This window comes from Strongylocentrotus purpuratus, unplaced genomic scaffold (assembly GCF_000002235.5).
Source record: "Strongylocentrotus purpuratus isolate Spur 01 unplaced genomic scaffold, Spur_5.0 spur5_contig_846, whole genome shotgun sequence".
In the NCBI taxonomy this organism is placed as follows: Eukaryota; Metazoa; Echinodermata; class Echinoidea; order Camarodonta; family Strongylocentrotidae; genus Strongylocentrotus; species Strongylocentrotus purpuratus.
The window spans coordinates 772,810-794,756 of NW_022145553.1; the positions used below are offsets into that span (position 1 = coordinate 772,810).

At 36.8% G+C, this 21,947-nt stretch overlaps 1 protein-coding gene across 1 annotated transcript; it reads right to left on the reverse strand.

Annotated features, from left to right (window-relative positions):
- Positions 1 to 7,484: 7,484 nt before the first annotated feature.
- Positions 7,485 to 21,562, reverse strand: LOC585056 (growth/differentiation factor 8). Its single transcript, XM_784897.5, has 3 exons — positions 20,840 to 21,562; positions 11,577 to 11,956; positions 7,485 to 8,285 (listed from the first exon to the last, which is right to left on the reverse strand). The coding sequence occupies exons 1-3, from the start codon at positions 21,354 to 21,356 to the stop codon at positions 7,902 to 7,904; spliced, it is 1,281 nt and encodes a 426-aa protein (XP_789990.1). The 5' UTR covers positions 21,357 to 21,562; the 3' UTR covers positions 7,485 to 7,901.
- Between the last annotated feature and the right edge of the window lie 385 nt (positions 21,563 to 21,947).

Genomic DNA, 21,947 nt, shown 5'->3' on the forward strand with positions numbered 1-21,947 from the left:
GAGGATTCGGCCTCTCATGAGCAGTAGAAAGCTAAGTTGAAAAGCGAAGTTGAAAGAGAGAAGACGATTGTTCTGAATATAATATCTTTATAATATGGACAAAAGTAACACTATTTCAATTAAAGCATGTAGAGAAAGTGCTGTATCGCACATATGATAAGGTGTGTGTGTGTGTGTGTGTGTGTACGAGTTCAAAATATGTTTAAAAACGCTACTCTGACGATCATGTTAATGGTGACGTTTTATAAGCAATCGAGTATTTGGCCTTTAAAAAGGCGTCATAAGCAATGTGTCGATGGCTATGAAGAATACTTTAATCTATTAATGACATTGAAATGTAAAGTGCATCATTTTAATGAGAATCTAAAATCATTTATATTTACAGAGGTCTGGTTTTTCTGTAGTAAAACCCAGACTGGTGTTTCATTGCATCGTTATTTTCCAATTCGGCAACGTGTTTTTTAAAAACTTTCCATCATACTCCCTCTAGAATGACCATTGCTAGTCAATGAATAAATTGTTTCAAGTTTTAAGAATTGTGGGCAATACCGTGGGTACTCCCTTTAAACTCGTCTCAAAGCCTTGTACGACATGACATGGGCTGACGCGTCACGTTCGTGAGGGGGTGACACCAATTTGAAATGGCACACAAATGAATTAGGTCTTTTTCGCGATCAGCTGTCGCTTTTGAGTCTGAACAATGGGTGTTTACCGCAAACCGTCAGGGGGGAAAATTCAACATACCCTGCGGCAACACTAAATCATGAAAAAGGCACCTATCAATATCTCAGCTTTTATTTTCCTTAATCTCTTTGTCATTCCACTATATTTGTTTTTCTCTCTCTTTCTTTCCCTGTAGCTCCTGACATGTCTATTTATTTCGCTTTCGAAGGATTCTTCTTTTCACGGTCCATTACATTCAATCTGAAGAAGCTCTAGAAGGCTCTTCTATTTCTTTGGTCCTAACCATGTTGGCTTTCCATCGCTGCCTTTCAGTCTCTCCCAGGGCTTCCCTGATTCTGATCAGGGGCTGTACTATAGGCACGGTCGATTACATATACTATTTGTAAATCATTATATTGCCTTGCTATCTTGTTAAAACGATTGCCTTCACAATCAATAGCCTGCTTTGTTAGGAGGGGGTTGTGTCCATTGTCTGTTGTTTGTCATGTTTGGTTGTAACAAGATCATCATTTCAAAGCTTGGCAATTAACTCCAAGGGACGATGCTATTACATTATAAGCCTCAGCGTGCCATCAATAAATAGCCAACTCTGTCGGATTGAAAACCCTTCCATACAAGTGTACTTCAATAGGATGGTCCCTCTTTTTTTTAAAACATTTTATATTTCCCAACAGAACAATCGATTAAACAATTTCACTCAAAAAGTTCGGGGTTTCGAAAACAGATCTCCTGATAAAAAGAAAAGATCAACAAGCAAGTGGAAAAGGACTGCGTTTGCTTAACACCACATAGATTATGTTAGTCGATGTGTCGTAATCATGGTACCATTCTTTCTAAATGTATTTATGAAAGCTATATTTCTTCCACACATTTAGTTGGTCTAGTGCGAAGAAAAAAAATCCTCGAGACCACATCATTCAATAGTGATGGATTTACGCTGTTTGATACCTACGACACAAACTTTCATAAACCTTTTTATGGTATCATATTTTGGTATAGCCTACGAAGCGTGATAGTTGCGAAATATCAAGATCGTAATACATTTACATTTCTCTTTTGTATTGGAATGATAGCCTTAAAAATAAATGAAATTGATAAGGATGAACGAAGACATTTTATCCGTCTTGAGAAGCGCTTGTTGCATTAGGTTTCGAGAAAAAAAGTATGAAGCCAATGTTTTACTTTAAGCTAAGAGATGTGTTTGTAAAAGCTTCACAGGAACCGATTCTTTTTTCTCGTGCGCTGTCCTATCACTCAGTCTACAGGACTTGAAAGGTAATCTTTTAAAAATATTTGCATCATTTCTTCCTAGTAGTATTAAGTATAATTTTTTTGTGCGGGGGCGTAAATCTTTGAGACATAATTTTGCGGATGGAATTTTGATTCGTTGATCAGGTTTGCATATTGACTCATCAAGTTCGTGTTGAATACATGAACATAACTGAAAACTACCTTAATAATTAAATATTGTAATATAATTTATTTTTGCAGACTTTATTAAAATCTTTTGGTGATGTAACGTTTGATAAATATCAGTCAGTTGCAGTGTTTGAGTATATGAAGAAAAAAAAAGATACCCAAAAGGGGGAATGCATATTCACGTTTAAAACTGCCCCAAGCTAACCGTTTCTTGTAACAAAAGACAGGGAGCTACGATTTCGTAAACAAGTCCTTTATTTTGCCTAGTGCACTAAGTATTTGTCCTTCCGTATAAGCTACAGAAAATAACAGGGATTCAATCTCATCCTGCCCATTTACTTTTTCATTAGGACTTTTTGTATCTGTCGAAGCTCTATACGTGAATTGTTTTGGCAGGTAAAAGTTCAGTAATTGATTGATGTGTTTTTGAAAACTTATCGTATGCCTTGTTTTTAGGTTCTACAAATCCTCTTCTGTTCAGGTATCACGAAGATGGATATATTGTCGATTGTAATCAGTTCTGAAAACACTTGGGCAAACAATATTGTTGCTTGTATCGATGTATTTTCACACACTAATCCCACGCATAATGGCATTTTCATGGATTCCGTATTGCTATGTCTAGAGGGCCTTTCTTTTCTTTTCTTTTCTTTTCTTTTCCTTTCTTTTCTTTTCTTTTCTTTTCTTTTCTTTTCTTTTCTTTTCTTTTCTTTTCCTTTCTTTTCTTTTCTTTTCTTTTCTTCTCTATTCTTTTCTTCTCTTCTCTTCTCTTCTCTTCTCTTCTCTTTTCTTCTCTTTTCTCTTTTTCTCTTCTCTTTTCCTTTTCTCCTCTTCCCCTTTACTTTCTTTTTCTTTGTTTCTTTCTCTTGTATCCAAGTGAATGAATCAAACAGATTCCTTGAAAATATTCTGTATTCTAAAACACTTAAAAAAAAAAACACCCAACAAAGATACAGCTTGGGAAAAGAATATGATGTTTTAGGGCGTATTCTCTTGTTCAGGTACAGGTTTAAACGTTATTACTATCAAAAGAATATACTTATTATTGGTGTCGCAACTTAAGGTTATATTTTTAAGAAATTGTAATTTAAAATAGGTGTGTGGTTTAACTGTTTGGAATATACATTTATATGATATATCGATTAATATTTTCAGTTCGATTTTATTTCCTATTACATGTTTTTAAGTATTAAAAATTGAATACAAAATACATATAAAAAGCAATGGATATAATAAAATGAAAGTACAAAAAGATAAAATCTTTGGAAAATGGCAGGCATTTAACAGAAAAGGTCTAGACTGTAAGTACGCATGCCGTGTAGCAACATATCTCCGGTACACATAGTATATATCCTACTTATGATAACGAAAAGAAAAATGAGGGAAATGTTGGGAAAACATAAATCAAAGGGAACTTATACATAAGAAAGATAGATTGAGATTGTGATGGAAATATTGTATTTATTACTTGTGTTGTGTTGATGATTTTCCATGTTTTGGGGCAAATATAAACGGTTCCTATGAGATGTTTGCAATCGTTCTGTATTTTGAGATATTACAAACCCGATGTCAAGAAAAGTAATAGAAATCATGAATGTTTTGCACCCGTGAATTGCAAGCTATGTCCATAAACAGATCACATATAATATAATAACAAACATAAAACATCTAGATGCATATTATTTCTTTGGATTTATTAAGCAATTGCATTTGCATTTTCGTAAATATATTTTTTGTACTGTGTTTACAGAGTCACATGACTGAATAACATTGAAATATACCATCAAATAATTTGATTCATAAACATACAATCGTCAAAGTTCGTTGGAAGAAGCGTTGTATAACTGGCAGATAACAAGCACAATGCCGTATGAATTAAGTCCGCCGCACGATGTGCGATTCCACTGCGATCCGACTGCGTTTCGATTTGGGGAGATTTCACAGTTACATTAGATATTACATTTTAAAGAAATGTAATTTTCCTGATTGAGGTTCTGAATAATGATATGAAATTCTGAAATCAAATTTTGTGTACACTGTTAACTTTCTATTCGTAGTTGAGACCAAATTGGCTACACGTCGTAAACAATCGCACGACTTGTCTGACGTCTCTACGATCCTGAGCCGATTTACCGTTTCCAATCACAAGACTTGCAAAACCAGAAATTTTAATTTATTTCATATGACTACTCAGAATCTCGTTCATTATGATTTTAGATAATTTATTTGGGTTTACATATAGAATGCTAATGCAAATTCTTCACAAATCATTTATATTCAGATCAAATCGTTTCGTTTGCGATGGGCTTAAAACGCATTGTTCTCCAACACAATTCTTATAGACAAATTACACATTTTTAATTTATAAACATTCAAATAAATCCTTCAAAAGGACGGTCTCTAATGCACAAATGACTAGAATACATACTTTTCGAATGGCATTTCACAAAAATACATAAGGCAGGGAATGCTATGTTCACACACACACATTGAATCAGCATGATATGAAAAACAGTTTCATGTTTTCTTAAAAAGGCATGTAGAAGAAATAAAATTTGTTCAAAACAAAAAATACACATGTACATCATTTATTTTTCGTTTGATAATATGAATCACCAAAACAATATCCAAACATGTATTGTTATATTAGAAGTGATATAACATGAAAATTATGTTTGAGTACACTTTTTCTGTATCTTACAGAATATGTATGATTGTATTACCTTTTCTTAAAACTATCGTCTCACTAGTTATAGGTCTCATTTCAGTATACATTTTTTTTTATCTATTTGAATCTTAGATACTAGTGAAATATAAGAAGATAAATAAAGGACATAAATAAAGGCCTTTTGTTCTTAAAAAACATTACATTGAGCGTCTTACATAAGTAAAGGCCTTTTGTTCTTAAAATACATTACATTGAGCGTCTTACATTTGAATTGAGGTTGTTGATTTTCTCCGTAGATTTTGTATTTTATATTTAATACAATGTAGTATTAATTTTCTTTATGCTGAATGTATACATTATTATGTATAGCATTCTAAAACAAATGAATTTCGAAGTACGAAACATGGACATCCATCTTTATAACTGAAATTAATATGCTAAAATATGGCTATATACTCGGGTGAAAATCTCTCAATTACTGATTATGGTAAATGAATTTCAAGGCTGATACAAAAACTTATTTCTAAACGTAGAATACAGAAAACAGATGTCCAAATAAGTACAGTCGTCGACATGTTAAAAATCATGATCACTGGATTGGCAAACGAAGGTGGCATATTTTATTTACATAAGTTTAAATCCTTCGTTACAAAAAGATAAAGAACATTGCACATTTACTATGCCTTCTCTTTCCCAGACACCTTGAGTCCTTAGCGTAATTTTTATAGAGAAATACAGAACAAAAATGAATCGAAATAGATTGACATGGGCTTTTAAAACCATGTTGTCGAAGGGTAAAACCCCGTTTACACACACGAAAATACCGCTGACACGTACACACATGCACAAACACGCACTCTCAGGCGCCCACATAGAAAAACATGTGATATCACTTATTAACACAATAATATTAGCCCGGCTTTAATGCAACACTTTGAATTGTTTAAACAATTCTTAAGAACCATGGGGGACCAAGATTTTGGTGAATCGAAATCACAATCAAAGATCAGTTAAGATCAGGTTGAAACTATATTAATTATGACCCTCACAGAAATCATTTAATATTAGTTCTAAATCAAAGTTTCAAATTATTTTGCGTAACAGCTTGAGTTGGTGCTATATAGTAGCAAACTATTTCCATGAGTCATATAATTAGTAACGCTACATCTATTATTTCTCACCATCCAAATATCGTTACCACCCATCAATTTCCCACCGTAATCCAGTGATAAATTTCTTTTTCTTAGGTGGTGAAGTAAGTGGATTTGTATTTAACATGATTATTCAGAAGAAAATTAATTTTGCTCCGTTCATTTTATTTTTGGTTCTCATTTTGTTGTCAAGTTTCTTCAAGCCGCACAGTAGTCAATGTCCATGCGTATTGCATCATTATTCGCAGACTCAAGAGTTGTTTGAGTTACGAATTAATGTGTACACATGTCTCTAAGGCAGGGAACCCATGGCCCCTCCTGAAAATACTCCAGCTTGCCTTCATATCTCGAGGGTGAAGGAATCGTTATTATAGTGAGAATGTATTATTGCAGGAAGTTCAGGGCACAGTGCATTACACAAGACCGGTCGGTCGTAGAAGTACACTCTTGATTATTGACAACACATGTTATTGGGAAAACACCAGAATGGCTTCAAATTCCCCATGAAAACGCACTTATTATGATCCTAAATCGTTTATAATGAATGGACTTTTCATCATGTTCAATCTGAAATCTATATAATGGGTGATTCACTTTATGCTTTGACTGCAATCTTGTTTGCAATAACGTACGCAATTACGAAACATTACAATGGGTTATGTCAATATTGATATCACATGTTTGTTTCATCAGTGTCTCACTCAGAAAAGTAAATATGAAATAGTTTCACCTCGCCCTGTTCAGAACGAGAACTACAATTTTAAAGTTTATCTTTCTGCAAATATGTATATATTAATATATTGTCTTTTCTTGCAGAAATCCTGGAAAGTTAGACATCATTGACCATAAAACACACATCGATAAACAAGTCTCTTTCACACAGCATTGTTTTGAAAGCATTATGATTCAAGTATATTCTTCAAGAATACATGCATGTTTGTAGCCTCGCTCTTTCTGCATTTTGTCATGACTTTCCGTACTGGATGTAACATATGGCGTAGTGAGTGGTATATAGTTTTATCTTTCTTTCTTTATACCAGCCCATACTTTGTCAAAAGTAGCCATTTAATACCATCAGTGCATGGGTACGTAAAGCAATTGCAAAGTTGATGTGCACCAAAACTAGAGTATTATAGATAACGATTGCATTATTTCACACAGTCCATTATGCGATGGAAGGAAGATCTAAAGGTGAGGTTTTTTTAAAATAGATTCCATTAAAGGTTATAATATGTCCCATTTGCATGCTGACAAAATGAAAAGGCTAAATTCCAACGGCACTTAAAAGATAATACTAATTTAGAACTTCACTCAAAACGAAAGGGCTTGAAAATTCTTTTAGTTGGAAAATAACCAATAGTTGTCGAATCGAGTTAAGTGATTGCAATCCTGTTATTAATAGTCTGATTTTCAGACCCTTGTACAGAATGGTCGTACGTTTTGTGCTGCGCAAAGATTCAATCAGTTTAATTTTGGCCATTACAAGAAGTGGGTTATTGATCTACATCAATAATGCTCATTTTATGTATGTTATTACCAAAGAAGAAAAAAAAAGTCAGTCAGTCACTCAATAGTGTCTGACAGTGAAGTCTAGAAAGTAAACGGGTTTCCTTGCATAATTTGAATATCAGGACACTGCTAACTTTTAAATTTCACTGATAGGACATATGTGACATATTCATAATTCCTGCAAAATTTTACTAATTTTGATGTTGGCTGCAAATGGGACATAGTACCTTCAAGTGACCGGTTAATACACCAAGACATATCGTCATTTGCTTACTAAATATATTTTCCATAAATCACCGCTTAATACCTCATTCTCATTTTCTCAGTTGATTATCGTCCATAGCTTGGAAACCCCCGACGTTTGGTAACAAGTCTTTTAGACGAAAGTAAACATCTTTAATTGGTCTGGACTCGGGACGATGGCTTTGGGCATGATGAGTAGGTTTTACTGGTTCGAGGCGATTTCCCCTCTAGGCGCAGTCGCATTTTTCAACAGCCATGTCCTGGAGTTCTGCATTTCTGATGTCACCATCTTCGTCGAAAATGAGAAGACTTACCGAGGTCATTTTGCTTGGTGAGCAACACGGTCCTGCCACCGCTAAGCGATCCATCTGACTTATTAGCTGGGTGTGAGGGTAGCGGTAAAAATAGTGGTCAGGGCAACTTCCTGAGCAGTAGTTGGCATCGTACGTCCTGGGAGCGATGATCCAGTCCCACCCAAATTGTTGAAAGTCCACAACGAGGGGGTACTTACAACACTCGCGTTCCAGCCGATCCTCAGCACACATCTGTTCACTCTGACGTTTCATCCGTACTCTTCTGGTATCGTCTAGCCGCAGTTGCAGAAAGGGCCTCTGATATAACGAGAGAATGATATAGACGATAGTAAGAGTAAAATGCTAAAGTTGTAACTGCAGCTGCAAATTTTCAGAACATATGTGGAAATGAGACCGCTCAGATTGTGATATTTAATATTGCTTAAAGGGAGAGTCCACCCCCAAATAAGTTTGTTTCGATAGAGGCAGAATAATAAGAAAATCAGGTCAGTGAAAGTTTGTGCAAATTCTGAATGAAAATAAGAAAGTTATGAATTATTGAAGTTGTGATCAATCAAATACAAATTGGCAACTCTGTGACTTATTATACGAGCTCTCCTTCATTTGCTTTGTGCATAATATTCCATAAAATCATGTTTTCTTCGTTATTGATGACGGAATATATATTTGTTCCTTGCAGGGGGAGTATAGAAACATATTTGCAATTATTATATTTAGGGTGCATGTATGGTTGAAATTTTTCTTGAGGGAAAATGAAAATTTTAGATTTTTTTAGTACTGAGCAAATGGAAGTTGAGCTCGCATGATACGTCATAGAGTTGCCAATTTGTGTTTGATTGATCACACATATGGAAACGTTGTATCATCCGCTCAATCTGACTTGCGTGCATAGAACAAATAAGCATTTTTCCATGAAAAAGTGAAGTTTTCTAAAATGTGCGTTTCTTTCCAGCATTGGGGCGCCCGGAAGTCACTCGGGTAACATCTCATAAAGTATAATATAAAAAGACCATATGCAAATTTTCTGTACTTTCGTCGGAAAAAATACATTTACCCGGCACAATGTCGTGTCTTTTTGCGTTGGAGAAGAGCAAATAACGAGTTTCAATCGCACTTTGGCCGCTCTCGCAAGCTCTCACTCGTTTCACTGTGGTCAAGCGACTTTGGGGCAGGCGGTTAATGAAAATACTAATCGTTAGCTTTCTTTTGGTATTAAACTTGTTTTGATTGATTGTATAATTTTGTCGGAATAAAGGAAACAAAAAGGCTCGACCAATAACTTATCAGTGTCTGAATTGACCTTTTGACCTTGAATTCCCTGATGCAAGCGCACTAATGACGTCATCTTCGCTAAATCGGCGTCTTATATTGTAAAATGCGACACCTTCACAATGTTAATACATCTTTTGTTAACTATTAGTAAGATTTAACATATTTTTTCTGATATCACTGAAGTTTTGGATTGTATTTAATAATTAATTTTAAAATAGAGCCATTTTACTGTTTAAATTACTGGATCGTACCATTAAAGTCGCAGGGTAGAAAGATGCATTTTCCAACCGCGCCAAATTTAATTTACGTTTCGAAATTCTGTTGAATGGGTTCGTGTTGTTAAGAATCCACTGCTTTCTGCTCCAACGAACGTCCACATGCGGAGTCTTTTATCAACTAAAGTATTCAAATTTATGGATGCTTCCTAGCTTCCCAGGTGTTTGTGTTGCTGTTGGAGCATGTTATTCACCTGCTATCATTTTTTGGACTCCAATTGCCAGAACGCAAATTTCATTTTGGTTGCATAGTTTCATCGGAGTCGTTTATCAACTATATGTATTAAAATTTATGAATGCTTCCTCCCCAGGTGTTTGTGGTGTATATGCATTTCATTCACCTGTTATTATTCTTTGTACTCCGATTGTTAGAATACAAAATGCATGTTGGTTTAACAGTTTCATGCAATAAGTAAGTTAATAAAAGAGTATGTTCTGCACAATAAAAACAATGTGTGTCCCTATTGTACAATGTAATGTGTCCCCTCATTTTGTAGTAGCTAATTTACCCATTCGCATAATGGAACTACCTGCCCGGTGAAGCCAGGGGCCCGTGACCCCTGAGCACTCAACACCATGTGATCAACTTCTTTTATGAGACAAAATACAAGCAAACGTTTCCATATGCTTCAAAAATCCTAACTTCCTTATTTTTAATCGGAATTTGCTCAAACTTTCACTGACTTGTTTCTCTCATTTTTCTACTCCTATTAAAACTAACTTAATTTCAGGGTGGACTTTCCCTTTAAGAAAATGTACGAGAGAATGAAGAGATATACAAAATAAAGATATTGTTAGCATGATGTGATGCCTTTTAGCATGACATGGGCGCAGCCATTTTCTTGAAAATGTGACTAACCAGGCGCACTTGTACAAGTTTCATGCACCAAGCTTTAGTTGGAAAGATTTTTTTAATTCAATAACAAAACCTTTCTTTAAATTTCAATTGGGGAAATTCATAGCTGAGAAGGTAGAAATTATATTGGTGAAACATATATAACAGGGGAACAATTGTAACTAAAACATTTAAGTATACTGAAATATAGCAGTTGACAAATCAATTTTATATATGAGAAACCTTCATCCCATTTATGCAATTTGCGTTCTGGTAACTGTAGTACACCGAATAATAGCAGGTGAATAAAAGGCTTCATCACCACACACGTCTGGGAAAGAAGCATCCCATCAATTTAAGTACATTTACTGGATTTACGGGACGCACGGCCAGCGCATTGGAAATGTGCAATGCGCTGGCCATGTGCGTTAGGTGTGTGTCGTCATTCGTTACTCGTTCGTCGAGCGCGCTGGACCAACGCTATGCATTCGTCGTCATTCGCTATGTGCGTCGGGATTTTTTGAGCATGCTCAAAAGTGTGCGCAGAGCTCGACACATGAATGTACATGCCAAAAGGACGCCAGACATGCGCGGAGCGCGCTAGACCAACGCCAGACATACGCGGAGCACACGCCTTGTAAACGCGCAGCGCGCTAGCAACACGCTATGCATTCGGTGTCAGCTCGCTAGCTTCTCCCAAATCCTGACAAAAGTCGGACTCACGACTTTTTCCGATTTTCAATGCGCGGGCCGTGCGTCGTCTATGTGTGACCGGGCCATTATCAAGAAAATGGCGATGCCCATGTCTTGCTGAGAAACTGCATTATTCTTGCGCAATGCCTCTTTCATACACTTTGATAGGGAATCTTGTACATTAATGTGCAAGAATATACTAAACCTCTCAGACTAATTTTAAGATATTTTTCTTGAGTGAGGTTTCCGTTTACATTCTTATATATTTTAATAAGTGGCATCTATAACAGTTTTGAAGGTGCCGAACTAGAACGCTTGAAAGGAAATTCGCTAACGTTTATGCAAATGTAAGTTGAATGACACATGAACGAAAGATTATTGTTTAATGGACAGATATTTTTTCTTCTCGAATCAGTCTTGCCGTTGTATTCTCCATTAAAAAAATTCAATCTCGACTATTAGGCATGTCAGGAAGAAGGAATGGTCAGAGCGATTACATGGAGCATTACTCACTCTTGGTTCTTCTGTCGAAGTCTCAGTTATGAGCACAGAATTGCCTGCATCGTCTTCGAGCTCCAGCACGATGCCAAGGTTGGTCTCAGGTTCGGCCGCCCAGCCTTGCACAACGTTGGTGAAGTCAACGCTCCTCCACGCCCCGACTCTTAAACTTAGCTGCACCTTGATGTTTGCAACTAGACGAAGCTTAGTCTGTCCTGGAGGGTGCAGTCGAGCCGTGATCATCTTGATTGTCATTTGGTGGAGTGTGTTCTGGACTACTTTGGCGGGGGACACGTAAAAGTAAAGCTTGGCACTTGACACGTGGTATCCCACTATTTTCTCGGCAACGTTGAAGTAGCAACAGGACGGGGCGTCGGTTCCATGCGTCTGGAGCGCTGTGGAATAAATGAAATAGATAACGCGTCATGATCATTCGAGGAAAGCTAGTAACATAAAAACAGAAATGACAAACTGAGCGCCGATCCATCTCTAGAAGGGTCGTATCCTCCTATTGCCTCATAAACCCGAGATATTCCAACAGTGAAAGTAATCTGGAGGGCGTTTCGTCACCCCTCTAAAAGGTCCAATACTTCGACAATGTTGTCCACCTGAGGATATATTCAATGACTTTGGGACAAATTGGGAAAAGAAACAGGAGTATGGTCTTTGTTGTCACAGCGGTGTTGCCCGACTATTTTTTAGCAGTTTAATGATGATGGTGTTGCAGCAAGTTATCGAACAGTTGCGGATATCTTGTTTTCAATCAAGCAAACTTCATTCTCGTATGATTTTCAATTTGTGTTTAGTTGTCTAAAAAGAAAAGGTAATTAGAATTTTCGCACGCCGAAAACGTTAAGAATAACTTCGTCCTCTCCTCGGAAAAAAAGAAGAAGAAAGAAATGGTTATCCTCTTTACTTTTAGATGTTATTGTGTATAAACCAAAAATCATCTATGATCTGTTATTATCTTCTCTTTTTGACATTTAGCACATCACTTAAACATCTTGTTCGTCCTATAATAAGTAGCCTATCGTGTGCTATTAGTTTGAGCACACTAATAAACTGGTTACAAACACCTGCATGATTCTTTACAGTAGAGATGAAAACAGATCTGGGGGTGTTTCATAAAGCTGTTCGTAAAGTTACGCATTACTTTACGAACGACTTGAATACGAAGTGCCAGATAGGATGCCCGAAGTTTTTCCTGATGTTTTAACAAAGTGTGACTATATTGCCAATAACCTCAATTAAATTATGGCAAAAAATACACTTTGCGTTAAAATGTTTATTATAATAAGAATATATATCTCACAGTGCAACTTTAGTCCATGCTGTTAAAAAATATTTGAGCACCCCATTTGGCTTTTCATATTTAAGCCATTTGTAAAGTCATGCGTAACTTTACGAACAGCTTTATGAAAAATCCCTGGTAAAGGGAGAAAACTATTTCTTCAAGAGTCTACCTTGGTAGCAAGATGCTAAAGGGAAAAACATGCGTCAGTAATCCTTTCGTTACATCTTTCGATGGCCAAAGTATTTAGTTTGTTATATTGACATGGAGCGTATAAATACGACTCGAATAGGAAGCAAGAGTGACAGATCGTGAAGAATACTTGTCAATCTTGTGCAGGTGTGAGAAGGACAATGTCTATTGTCTGACTGTCATGTTAAGTAGGCTCTTTACACAGGGGCAACTCTAAGGCGTACTTGGTGATGTTATCAATAAGTACTTTTTGATCGCAAGCCAGCCCAACAAAATGGATGCGCTTTTCAAACTCTAGACAGATCTTTTGTTGTACTTGTACCGTTATAAACAGATTATTTGTTTCTGAAAGCAAATGGCAAGATTTGGTAAACAGCCATGACAAAGCAAGAGAAACGCGGCGCCTCGGCCACTTGGCTAGAACACAAAATTCAGTATCCACGTGTTCAAGGATGTCAAGTGCCCAGAAAAGGCCAAGAGAAAATCTGTTATCATTTGTATTTTGTGAGAGTGTATTTTTGCAATCACTTGGATACCATACAGAGCAAATCGACATTTTGATCAGAAGAAAAAAAATATTATTCGATATTATTTTATGAATCAACTGTTTATATTGGGTCTAAGTGGTAATAAACAGGATTTATTACGGTACTTGAAATAAAGAATGTCAAGTTTTAAAAAAATAAAATAAAATGAGTAAAAATTGAATGGCAAATTATTATTCCACTCCGCACCGATACGGGGTCCCCACGTCCATTCAGTCTCACTCTCATAATCGAGACACACAAACGTGTAGGAAATAATCAAGATGAAATCATATAAATGGTGTTGCTATTATTGTGAGGCTAAGTAACATTGTTATTAATTCGACTGATTGCACTTTACAGTAGCTGCCCTGTCATATTAGGAGGGACAAGGTCATAGATTCAGGACTATTAGATTTAGTATCTATACCGAAAGCAGTAGATTTCAGGATTGTTCCCCCGATTAATCAAAATCAAATGTCAAAAAGAATATTTCAGGGTGGGTAATGATCTGACCCAGCCCACTGTAAGAGACATGCAGTCCTGTTCGCATATGCAGAAAGGATGAAATTATGTAAACAACTTAACCGTTCTTTCTTTCTAAATTTGACACCCGATCATACTAACAAAGTTGACTCTCAAATGTTGAATTCAAGTCAAGAACTTTGTGTTGCTATAACTTCTTAAAGGTACTATGTCCCTTTTGCAGCCAACCTCAAATGCTGTAGAACTTTGCAGGAATTATGAATATGTCATGTATGTCCTATCTGTGAAATTTAAACGTTAGCAGTGTCCTCATATTCAAATTATGCAAGGAAACCCGTTTACTTGCTAGACTTCACTGTCAGACACTATTGAGTGACTGACTGGCTTTTTTCTTCTTTGGTAATAACATACATGAAAAGAGTTGTAAAGGGTACATGAACATTTGTCTACATCAATAACCCACTTCTTGTGATGGCCAAGATTAAACTGATTGAATCTTTGCGCAGCATAAAACTTATGACCATTCGGTACAATTGTCTGAAAATCAAGACTATTACTTTTGGGCTCTATAGCCCTAAAGTCGATTTGACAACTAATAGTCGTTATTTTCCCACTTGAAGACGTTTTCAAGCCCCACCTTTTTTAGGGAAGTTCTAAATTAGTATTATCTTTCAAATGCAGTCGGAATTTAACTTTTTCATTTTTTGGCCTACAAATGGGACATAGTACCTTTAATGAATAGATATGTAACATATTTTTGGAACAAGTCATTGTACTTCGTAATAATGGGCAAATTTCTTAAAGTTACAAAAAAATTCGCGTCTCCAAATATGATATTTGGAAAATAATGAGTTTTTGTTAGATATAACATTTATAAGACTTTTACCGCTTTCAACTGAAAACCCAAATTTTAGTCTCATACTTTGGCCTGCTAATGATGTTGCATGTTATTCTAAGACGTAAATGAGTTATCTGACACGCCCAATATATACAAAATGATGCGACGAGGTGAAACCGAGAATCTGTTTCCTATAATCGTGACGTTCCAGCATTTATTGCTGATGATATAATTATCGACATTTGGGCTGTCATCAAAAGGAATACCAACTGTGTTGTAACGTGTTTAAACAAACAAACAAAATCGAAGAAAGGATCTAACACTCATCTGTCTCACTCGTACGCATATCTATTCCTAGATATTCAAAAATCTCCAATTATGACTCACAGTTCTTCCCTGCCTTTTAATTCATATCTTGCGTGCCACATACCGCACGATGCGGTAGACCTTCTCTCTCTCTCTTTCTCTCTCTCTGTCACGATCGAATTCAGTTTATTGATGAATCGGCCGGGTGACGTCATATCTTACAACAACCCTTAAACATGGCTTTCAATAGACGGGGTGCTTTTGAAAACCTTCTTGCGAAGGTCTCGATCGATATTGGCAACACTCGAGTCCAGACCGGGAGATCATTCCCATGGCACGCGTTAAACAATTTACCCGCTGGTTACAGATAATTAATGCAAAAACATGGAGGACAAGTTTTCTGTCATATCAAGCACATATTGTGCGAAAGGAAGGAATGCATTCCACCCATATCTTTTGAGAATTTAATCACGTTTCTCTTCTCCCCAATGCTATCTTCTCTTTATGTAATTTTTGTACTTATTAATTTTTACTAATCTAATCGTACTTAAAGCTACGATTAACTTTTTAGAGTTAAAGGAAAACTTTACCCGAGGAACACGAATGCTCATGTATTCGCTCTGACCATTTCTTCCTCATGACATGCCTTCTAGTCGAGATTGAATCTAATGGAGAATACAAAGGCAAGACTGATTCGAGAAGAATAAGTTTCTGTCCATAAAACAATAATCCTTCATTCATGTTTCTTTCAACTAACATTCATATCAACGTTTAATTAGCGAATTTCCTTTCAAACTTTCTACTTCTGCAGCTTTAAAACTCTTACAGATGTCACTCAATAAAATATATAAGAATGTACGCATTCTTAAAATAATTCAACCAATGGTTAAAAAGAAACCTAACCCCAAAAAATAACTTAAATTATTCTGACAGATTCATATTCTTGCCCAAAATCAACAAGATTCACCAAATCATTTTCTTGATAACATGACGTCTTTTATGTGAAGTCATTTATCCAGTAAATGTATTTAAATTGATGGGATGCTTCTTTCCCAGGTGTGTGTGGTGATGAAGCCTTTTATTCACCTGCTATTATCCGTTGTACTACAATTACCAGAAGGCAAATTGCATAAACGGGGTGAAGGTTTCTCATATATAAAATCGATTTGTCAGCTGCTATATTTCAGTATTTTAAAACGTTTAAGTTACACTTGTTCCCCTGATATATATTTTCCCAGCTATGATTTTTCCTTATTGAAAAGTAAAGGTTTTATTAATGATTTAAAAAGTCTTTCCGACTAAAGCTTGGTGCATTATACATGAACAACTTCAAATGGTACGTCACATTTTCGAGAAAATAATTGCGCCCATGTCATGCTAGAAGGCATCACATCATGCCAAGAATATCTTGTACATTTTCGTAAGGAATATTGTACATCAGAGGGCATGAATACATCTCATTTTCGAAATATCTCCGCTTATTCTTTTGGGTGATGGAAATTGGTTGATCAGCGTACTTCACTATAGATATATTAAAAATTACTTACAGCTTGATTAAAAGAAAAATTATTTTCTCGAGTGTATGAAAAGAGAAATTTGTGTCTATTGTATTTCTTTGTTTTAGTGCACTAACTAAATGGATCTGACAGAAAATTGTCACAGTTAAATATGTATTAAATACTTCATCCACAACGGTAGTTGGTTCCATTAAAGTCATGCCAAGCCAATAGATGGGTCCCGCTCGCGGTTCACCTGAAGCTACAGAAGCGTGTGAAGTATAAACTTCCTGCACCGTTAGACAAATGATAGTGTCTTCATTTGAGAACACGTCAGTGGCATAGTTACATGGGCACATGCCCCCCCCCCCCACCCCAGCGAAAATACGAAAACAAGAGAGAAACTAAAGAAAAGCAGAGAAGATGAAAGAGAAAGGGGGAAGGGCAGAGATAGTAGGACACCTTTCCGCACCCTTCGCTGGCCTTGGTAATTCGCATCTTATTTCTCGAGTAAGACAGGCATTGACATCACAAAGGGAGGCCCTTGTGTTCACGGGAAGTTAAGATAGTCATAACATATGTGTACGCCTACTCCCTCATTCTCAGTCGAACGGTGAATTGGACTATCAACACTTTCCGTCACATTACTCCAATCGCCAATTTAAATTAACCTAAACCCTTCCCTCTCTCAACTACTCACGGTGCGCGCGCGCGCGCGCGCGCGCGCGTGTGTGTGTGTGTGTGTGTTAATTGTTATGTTTAATATATTTTGTATTCAGAAGTGCATCAATCAGATGTGATTTTTGTTACGTCTAGGGACCGACCTTTGACCCCCCACCACTCGAAAGTTGGACTCAGTTTCGAACCAGATCCCCCTGAGCAGTATGTAGGCGAATACAGAGAGCTGACCAAATGAATGTACCGCTAGACCAACTCACATCACATTGAGATGTCCCCAAATTATCACAATTATCATTCTATATAAAATCGTTATTCCTTTGTTAAAACTGGAATGTTTAGCATTAAAAGAAATGTAGTATGTTTCCCCGCTTAGAATGGGAAGATACCTAGGAAAGGGAAAGGCATAATAACCTTCAATTTAGGCCAGAATTTATTTGTATGGCGTTGCCACGTATATGAGTCATTCAGTGAAACCAATGTTTAATTGGTTATCGGTGATGTTCTATTGAGAAGGTTAACCTTTTATCCCTTGATAACATACTGGGTAGGTCTACGTATAAAGCGTTTGATCTATTATAATATATTTTAAAAAGTTGTAACTCTAAAATTCACAATTGCAGATTAACATAAGTTTTGTGACATTTACTTCAAATCATATTGTTAACATTTGAAAGATAATTTGTGGACACATTAAAGGCATCGTTTAACAATGTTAAATCTGAGATGCATGGTCCTATGTGCTATCAGTGTCTGTGATATGGTGTAATATTAATGCCCTAAAAAAATGCGCTTCAAAATGATCATGAAGTGCCTCAAAAAAGTAAAAATATTTGAGTGAACGGTTTTACCATACTCATTTTCCCCAATAGTATTATATAAACCATTAGGAAAACGAAAAATGAAATTTCGATTTCCAATCATAAATATCTTGATAATCAGACAGGCAAACGGCTTGTAAGAGTCATAGGATTCCTGACTGACCTAAAGGTTTATAATTATGATTGCAGCATGAGCTAAGTCCAGGATTTTGTTTCAGAACCTGAGGCAATGTTACCGAGTCACTTTAAAGGTACTTTGTCCCGTTTGCAGGCCAAACAAAAGAAAAGTTTAATTTCCAACGGCATTTGAAAGACAATTCTAATTTAGAACTTCCCTCAAAACGAAAGGGCTTGACATGGCTTTTAGTGGGAAAATAACCATTAGTTGTAGAATCGACTTAAGTGATTGCAATCACATAAGTAATAGTCTGATTTCAGACCCTTTAACCAAATGGTTGTACGTTTTGTGCTGCACAAAGATTCAATCAGTTTAATTTTGGTCAATACAAGTATTGGGTTATTGATGTAGACAAATGCTCATTTATATTATATTATTTATGTATATTATTACCAAAGAAAAAAATTGTCAGTCAGTCACTCAATAGTGTCTAGAAGGTAAACGGACTTCCTTGCATAATTTGAATACTAGGACACTGCTAATGTTTAAATTTCACAGATAGGACAAACATGACATATTCATAATTTCTGCAAAGTTCTACACAATTTGATATTGACTGCGTAAGGGAAATAGTATCTTTAAATTAAGAAGATTTTTGTAGGGGTAGTTTATCTAGAATAAGACATTCATTTTTTTTCTTCGCACTTTATCCCACCCTCTACTACCAGGTCACTCCCTATCAGTTTGGAACATATAGTTTTGTAGAATACCTGGTAAGATCTAGGAGTAATAAAGGGTAAGAATATTTAACATGTTTAAGAAAACACTGAAGATCTATCTCTTCTTGCAGTAGCGTTGTACTTATCTCTAATGTTTGTGTTAACCAATTTCATATTATAAAGAGCGTAGAGAATTATGATTATTACGCGCTACACAAATCTAACATAATGATTATTATATGAACGTCAGACAAGCTCTTTCCTTATAATTTAGACCCCCCCCCCATCCGTTTAAAATATTCCTCGGATTTTGTCAACCTAGCAAGAGCGGTGAGTGCACAGTGTGCTGGAGCACTTGGGTCCCCCACCCACACATACACACCCTCTTAGGCACGCACGCAACTAACCAAAATTGATATTTTGAATTACTTGACTATACAATCATTATGGTATAAACATTAAACAATGTATAGGTGCCCTAGAACACTTTCGATCGTGTGGGCATGGTGCTTGTCGAAAGAAAATTGCTCACGCAAGCTTCAGGTTGCCCATGGGTTTCCTATAGGTTAGTCCACGGGTTTACCAAAATGAATCAATATTTCTTTTCAGAAGAGGTCCTCTGATTTGAAATGATAGAGAGTACCTAAAAACAAAATTTCGACCATACATAGGGGAACCCTTGTGCACATCAATCTCCTTTCTAATAATCGACGTGCGCAGTGCGCACCCTACTCTTATCTGAAGTAGTGACTTTCCACTGAATTCATCACATAAATTGCAAGCGTCTCATACAAGAAGGTCATGATCCCGGATCGAAACTTTCAGATATACGAGCAAATGTAACCAAAAAAGGCTATTTGCTTTTAAATGACAGTAATCATGTTGATGGAAAATCATACGGCAATTTCCAAGAAATAGTATTTCATAATTAAAATTATTCAATATTTGCAATGATATGAATGTTCAAATGCAAATAAGTAATATTTGGAGAAAAAAAATCAATGGCTCCGTCAAGCTTTATCCTTGCCCACGCTCGTACCTATTTGAGTATGCTAGGCGTATACAGTTGCCCCTCCTCTTATTCACAAATTTTATCCAAATAGCACTTCTTATGTGTTACATATAAAAGTTACCAAAAATGATTTGTGGTTTTCAATTTCTAGCGATATAAAAATTCACTGTTACCTTAAACGTGAGGAAACTGTAATCATGTTGCTTTCTATGCTACTTTAAACGCAGGGACGTCGATCAGTTTATCATGATGGTGCCTCGGGCAAGCACATGTTAATTAAAGAATACGCTCCGAGGGGGTAGTTCAGGTTAAAATTATTTTGGGGGTACCCCCTCCCCCTCACCCATGCCTCTTTAATCAACACCCTTATTTCTACTATTTTCAATGTGTAAGCATGACATTTTCTTTTGTTTTGTTAAGGACATACATAGACTTCCTAGTCTACTTTGCGCTTTTAAAATCAATAGTACTGTTTTGTATTAGACCTATTATTATCATCTTTTATCAGTTTTGCTCTAATGATTGTTCTTCTTATTATCATTATTCTCATTAATATGATTTATTTACAGACAATAATATATTAAAAATTAAGCCATATAGTGAGCAACTTGTTCGTTGAGATCCCGGTGCTAAGACCCGAAAAAGAAGTTTATTCTTAAATGTTACACTAATAAATCTCGAGACTCCCCTCCAATAAGCATGATTGGTGTAACTATCTGTTTGAACTGTTGAAAGGATTGTAAAACCATCGTCTTTGGCAAATAATAATGTGAATGTTAACAAAATTATTTACTCACGTCTTTTGGCAAATATGAGGATCCTTTCAAGTTGTGCTGGGGCAGGGTCGATGTACTCGGTCTGTGGTGAATCTGACTGGACCGAAGGATTGTTCTGGTACTGTGGATAATTTTGTAGCAAGTTTTTAATGGCTGGGTTCTTGGGCGGAGGTCCTGTGATATTCGGAACATGCGTCATCTGTAGTTTCTCCAGGATGCGTCTTTTGATACTTTCAATGCGGAATTGTTTCTGCTGTTCCCGTAACCAGCACGGTGGACAGGTGGATAATTCCGGTGGAGGGGTCATTGCGTCTTCGCTCCCGTTTGACGCGCTGGTCAGATCGGGGTCTGGGCTACCGTCATCAGCGTGGACGTCTGATGAGGTGTTTTCGGCGAGGATTTCATCGGGCTGTTGATGGGCGGACATGGGGATGATGCCAGCGCGTCGCCTCCATGACGGGGGATGACTCGCTATCGTTAGGCAGACGAACTCGACGATGACTAGCGCCAAGTAGACGTAATGATTGAGCTGGGCCATTTTTTGTTTTAGTGCAGGGGGTTGTGATGTGTTCCTCTTCCAATGTGTGACCCGGTCCGAGTGAATCTTGTGGGTGGAATCCCCGCGTATTTATTCCTACCGGTGGCGTGGAGATCAAAAAGAGGGTGGGGTGTGCGTAGCTTTGTAAGTGTGCGTGTGTGTGCGCGTGTGTGCGTGTGTGTGCGTGTGTGTGCATCAATGGCTGCTTCGCCGAGTAGCAGTGAACAGCTGATCGAAGATTTCTTGTCTTTTTGCCCAGGTCAGTGCCGGGGCCACTGGCCGTACTCAACGCCCATTGGCTGACCAGGCTTGGCAAGGAGAACGTATCGACCAATCGACAGAACAAGCGTGCGCATGGTCCACGACTCCTTAGCAACAGGCAGATGAGCTCATAACAAAAGCTTAGCACACTCCCCCTTCTTTCCACCACGGCACCTCCCATCTCACACAAACTGTGTGCAAGTCCCACACGAGCACACGAGCTCCTCACTCGGCTGCCAGAAGAACATACATGAAAAGAGATAAAGAAATTATATTCAAGATCACTTTGTAATTCAATGTGAATTTAACGATTCAATGCCATTCGTGTAT